Raw genomic sequence first — 6,000 nt, 5'->3', positions numbered from 1 at the left:
AAAAAAAAAAAAAAAAAAAAAATTCCAATTCTCCATCGACAATGAACGATACTTCGCCAAGAACGAGACCTCGAAAAGATAAGAAATCGAGAGCGCGGAAGAAATTNAAAAAAAAAAAAAAAAAAAAAATTCCAATTCTCCATCGACAATGAACGATACCTCGCCAAGAACGAGACCTCGAAAAGATAAGAAATCGAGAGCGCGGAAGAAATTTTCGGACACACTGATTGAGCGTAAGAACACGGTAAAGTGGGTATAAAGAGGCGGGTCGTTGAAACAAGTTTCGCCTCTTGAACTCGAAGACAGAAACAGCGGGCGCGCGTGTAAAGAAACAGAGGATGAGGATCCTCTTCATGGTATCTTGTACGACGCATACTCGCAAAAGTAGACTTAGTGTACGTACACAGAATGTAGGGACACGAACCACGAAGCTTACGCTTGTACCACGGCCTAGGAACAGGTATATATACAGCGTGCGTATACGTATAACATGGTTTGTACACACATCGAGGAGGATATAGACCGTGGTAGTTTCCGCTGCAGGGCCTCGAGTTGGCAAAACTTTGGTCTACGTAGTTCCACTACTACTTCCAGCCTTGCACGAATGCAGTTGAAACGTTCAAGACTTTTTGTCTTCCTTTTTTTTCTCTCTCTTTCATCACGTATTTTTCTTTACGATAGGATATTTTAACGATTGTCGTTCGCGAAAAACGCTATTAACATTTGCCGGAATGCACGAATAAACGTATACTTAAGGGGTTAATGGGGTAAACGGAAATTTAGTACGAGATTTAATCATTCTTTAATGGTGTGCTTACCGCGAGAATGTTATTAATACCCTAGGGAACCTTTTATAAGAGGTAATGTTACCTATTTAGTCGTGACACGTTTTTTTGTTACCGACCGTAGGTTCTTATAATTGTTCCCTATACCGATCTTCGGTCAATTAGGAGATATAAAAATTTCAAATTTTTTTTTTTTTTAAGGACTAGAAGTAATATTTCGAGAGAAAATATTCGTGTTATTCTTACATCTAAAGATCTCTTTTTCTTTGAGTTTTCGTTACCAATTTAAATTGTAATTATCCTTATGATTCTTTGATCAATTAGAAAAAGAAAAATTTTGAAAAGTTTTCTTTTTCTCGATATTATAACTAAAAATAATATTTTAGAGAAAAATCTTTCGTGTTATTTTTATGACGCGAATACATTTGAGAATAGAACTTTCAAAAGTTATCGATAATTATTTTTCGCTAGTAAATACAATGTATCACGGCCTAGGATTTTTTTTCTCTATTATTAATATAAATTTTTGTAATTCTTCCTGTATCATTGCAAATTTAAAAAAATCTTTCTCGATAAAAAAAAAGTAATTAAAAGTAATAATTTAAAACTCTCGTTATTCTCTTTTCCAAACCTGCTTTCCTTCCTATATTTCTCAACACAAAAAAGCTCAATTAGGTAGGCCAGCTTTACCCTACTTTCTTAAACGCACAATATCGGTATTTAAACAAACAGCGTGCACGCGAAAAAGGAATTACCGTTAAATGCAACGAAAAGTTTAATCCGTCGTTGCAATTTTTTTTTTTTCTTCGTTTTTTCTTTTTGTAAACTGCATCGAACTGCTTTTCCTCTGAATACACAAAACCGCTCACGTGCAACTTGCGTCGCTTTTCTACCTGACGATGACGCTTTTCTTACGAGCTTTACAAACTCGTTAGCGTTCGCTCACTTAAGAAACTCGTTAGCAACCTAAGTAGTGAATTAAGCATATATCTTCTCGTCTCTTCTTTCGCTCACGATAGTGCGTCCACCTTCCGGCTACTTCTCTCTCCGTCTCTCTCTCAGCGTTGTGTCACTATCGCTCCCCTCCCCTCTGTCTCTCTCTTCCATGCTTCCTCTTCCCTCACAAGCGGAGTAGTGGTGGCTTCCATTCACCCACTCCACTTTGACGGTAGTTTTCTTCGTTCAATTGCATTAGTCTGTGGTTTCGACCTGGTTAAAAGTTCTACCTGGATTCGTTTAGATCTGAAAAGTTGCAACTTCTTGCCCTGAGAAATAATGTTCTTTCCATTTCACGATTTCTCTTCGTCGATCTTCGCGGTTTGACTGACGAGAGGAGGATTTATACACGTTCATTGTACATCATTTTCGATCGTAGAAAAATGTCGTAGAATTTTTTTTTTTTATTATTATTATTTCGTTATTTAGTTCGAAACTTTTTTGAATTTCGTTACTCTTTTTTGTCGATTTTTGTTATCCTTTTAGCTTGATACAAGAATTATATATTTGTCGTTTGTTGTATATATTATAGATATTTTGAGAAAAATGTCATCGAATTTTTTTTTTTAATTATTTCGTTATTTAATTTTACAAATAACATAGAATATAGATTATTAGATTATAAAATAATTTGACTTTACTTTATACGAAGATGTATACAAAGTACTTGACACGTTTTCGTTTCGAAAATTAATTTGTGTTAATCGAATTTTGAATAATTAAATTTTAAGAATATTTCATTCGTGGAGCTACTAATTAAAAAGTAATTTAAAACAATTTTTTACAAACTTATTACGAAAAACAACTTGTTACATCGTTGATAAAATAAGGAACAAGAATATTTAAGGATAATAACAATAGATATTATTTCAGTATATCTATAATATTGATTTTTATGCAATAGAAAAGAAAGTTTAAATTTATAATACTATTGATGTATCCATATCAATGGATATTTGCGTCTTATTTTTACCTAGTATCACATCTAATCTTCTTTTTTTTTTTAATTTAAACAATAGAACAGATAATTTATTTTTTATATCATATATGATACTTCAAAACAAACGATTTTTAAAAATAAATCAAAAACAAGAAAATAGAATAATGCTAACAATTCTCAACATCAATCGCTCTTACAAATTTTATCTTATTACCATACACGCTAAAAACTTTTTCAAAAATATCAAAAAAGTTATTCCAATATCCTTGCTAACAATTCCACATCCACAAAATTAATTCTCTTTTACACGCAACAATTCATTTTTTCAAAAATACACAAACACACACACAAAAAAAAAATAGCCAAAAATCCTTGCTAACATCATCAAACCTACCAACTAGTCTCTCTCTGCCAACCGCTCTCCAATCAAAATGGTGGAAAAGAATCGAGGTGGAGGAACGATAAAAAGCGATCGGTAGCAAAGATAGGATAAGAGGATAGGAGGGGATTTTCGAGGAAAACATGCAGAGAGAGGGGTTTTCTCGGTGCGCAGGTGGCGGCAGTTTCGAGAAGCACGAGACGTACAACGGTTCGGTGCTGCAATTCCATCGTGTCGAGAGGCGACAAATGGGGGCGTATCTGTGCATCGCCAGCAACGACGTGCCGCCCGCCGTTAGCAAGCGAGTGACACTCGCCGTGAATTGTAAGCTTGCTTTCCTCCTAATCCCTGATTCTACCCGCCGGAAAAGCTCCCGACAAAAGGCAAAGCAACTTGGCGTTAACACCAGCTCACGAATCGTTCGTGTAATTGCCTTTTCGAGTTTTTTTTTTTTTTTTTTCTTTCTCTTTCATGGATATCAAATTATTAAGGTTAAAGGTCAGAGAACTGGACGAGAAAATTTTTTTGCCGTGATTCTTTGAAAAATTTCTTTGAGTTGACAAGTAGTAGAAATTAATTAAAATATTTAGATTGGATTCTCGCGTTTCTTGAAAAATTTGTCGGTAAACGTTTCTTTGAGCAACGAAAATTAATTTAAAATATTTAATTATAATATATATTAAATATATAATAATATAATATATTAAATTAATAATAATAAATATTTATTATAAAATATAAAACGTTTCTTTGAGCATTTGAAAATTAATTTAAAATTAATTTAGGTTGCGTTCTCATTGAAGCGATAATGTTTCTTGAGAAATTTTTTGATAAACGTTTCTCTTTCAACATTTCTCATTGAAGGGACGATGTTTCTTGAAAAAAAAATTTCATGGCAAACGTTTCTTTGAATTAACAAAAATCGAAAATTATCGTTTCGATAAAATATTAATATCTTTTCTTGAAAAATTTGTTGATAAATATTTCTTTGAGTTGATATTAATTAATTAATTAAAATATTTAGATTGCGTTCTCATTGAAGCTACGATATTTCTTGTTGTTCAAACGTTTCTTTGAGTTTAATGAAAATTGTTTCGATAAAATTAAAATTGCTTCCTTTTTTGAAAAATTTGTTGTTAAACGTTTCTTTACTTAGTACTTTCTTCGAGTTGACAGTAATGAAAATTAATTAAAATATTTAGGTTGCATTCTCATTCAAACGACAACGACGATGTTCCTTGAAAAATTTGTTGGTAAATATTTCTTTGAGCAATGAAAAATTGTCGTTTCGATAAAATATTTTGATAAGGTTGCGTCCTTTCTTGAAAAATTTGTTGATAATATAATAAAACGTTTCTTTGAGTTAACAGTAATGAAAATTGTCCCTTTGATAAAATATTAAGATGCGTCCTTATTGAAGCGATAATAGAATGACGAATTTTATATTGATACTTTTTTGGAAAATTTGTAAATTTTTCTTTGAATTGTAATAATAATGAAAATTAAAATGTTTAAGTTGAATTCTCATTGAAACGACAACGACGAATCTTACATTGATATTTTTGGAGAAAAAAATTCGTTAACAAATTTCCCTTCAAGTTTTTCTGCTAAATGATAAAAATTGCTATTTTTGTTCATAAAGAAAGATAAATATTAGTAAAAAAAAAAAAAAAAAAAAGAAACGGAATTTATATTTCTTCATCAATTAAAATATTCGAAAAAGCCAGAATTAAAAATAATCTTGATAAAAAAAATTATAAAAATTAAAGTTGAGAATAAATTAAAATCGTAATATACGATAGTGAAAGAAAAGATATTGAATTTGCAATAATGCAGAAATTCCGTATACTTTTCAATAGAAAAAATTAAAAAAAAACTAAAAAAAAAAAAAAAACGAACTTGAAAAAGCAACCAACAACTTTTTCTCAAAAAGAAAATAACACGAAACACAAAAAAAAAACTCGCCGCATATCTTCAAGACACGAGTTGAAACGAACGAGATACGAAATCTCTGGCAATTTGTATACACGGTTTCCTAATTCGACGATGGCCGATGGTCGATAACATTCGTGCGACTTGGTCTATGACGCGACCGTTTAAGAAAAAGATCGTCCGAGAGATCGAATCGGTTTTCCGTTTCGCGAGAGAGGCGGCGAAGAAAGAGATTCGAGATCGGTTATCGGGATGAAACGAGGGGGGATAAAGAAAAGCGTACAAGTTGTCCGTGGATTTATCACCTCTCGCAATAACGCCTCCCCCTCCTACGTTTGTCCACGCTTTTCCAATTGTAATTTCGTTAAAATCGCGAAAGGAATGTAAATTTTAATATTCGATCCTTTCGTTGCTCTCTCAAAGTGGAAACAAAGTAACTGGAACGATGATCAACGGTGAAAAAGTTTTCTCATAATTCTTATGCAGTTCCGTAAACGATATTTCCCGTGAAAAGAATGGATAACGTTGATCCGCTACGAGTTTCAATAATGCTCATTGTTGGTGGAATAATCGAGAGGAGGAGAAATTATCCGTCATTGGTTGGGAGCTTTTTCGCGCAGATTTTCAATCGTATGGAATCGTTTATTGTGAACAGAATGCATGGATTTTTATGTAGCTAAAAACGTATTCAAAAGATATTATGTATGTATTCATTGAAACAACCAGACCATTATTACATTCATTCGAAAAATCGTGAAATTTTCGTTCAAATTTTCAAATGTAAAAGTCGTGAAAAGAAACTGAAAATTGTCATGAAAATCCATTCAAGAGATAGAGGAAGCCATGCCCTTAAAGCCACTTTTTGTTTTATTCCGATATTTCAACCGGTTGCCGAGATATAAGGATTCGAAGTTTTCATAATGCAAGAATTATAAATGGGTCCGCTTGGGCCTTATGATATCTACGCG

The 6,000-nt window shown here is 32.5% G+C and overlaps 1 protein-coding gene and 1 long non-coding RNA gene across 5 annotated transcripts in view; one reads left to right on the top strand and one right to left on the bottom strand.

Annotated features, from left to right (window-relative positions):
* The window catches only part of LOC122712042, a 45,987-nt gene that overhangs the window by 35,386 nt on the left and 4,601 nt on the right, over nt 1–6,000 (bottom strand). The gene's annotated exons all lie outside the window — the stretch shown is intronic.
* LOC122712039 (lachesin-like) overlaps nt 1–6,000 on the top strand; it is a 78,140-nt gene that overhangs the window by 68,226 nt on the left and 3,914 nt on the right. For 3 of the 4 annotated variants that reach the window (XM_043931331.1, XM_043931328.1, XM_043931329.1), the window contains one exon: nt 3,275–3,424. The exons of the other annotated variant lie outside the window; for it this stretch is intronic. In XM_043931331.1, coding sequence (XP_043787266.1) covers nt 3,275–3,424 — 150 coding nt within the window. The remainder of the gene's footprint in view (nt 1–3,274; nt 3,425–6,000) is intronic. 4 annotated transcript variants of the gene reach the window in all.

The sequence above is a fragment of the Apis laboriosa genome, unplaced genomic scaffold (assembly GCF_014066325.1).
Source record: "Apis laboriosa isolate Shangri-la unplaced genomic scaffold, ASM1406632v1 scaffold18_cov149, whole genome shotgun sequence".
NCBI classification, from domain to species: domain Eukaryota; kingdom Metazoa; phylum Arthropoda; class Insecta; order Hymenoptera; family Apidae; genus Apis; species Apis laboriosa.
Note: the sequence above shows the minus strand (reverse complement) of the source record. Positions and strands in the feature narration are given on the sequence as shown.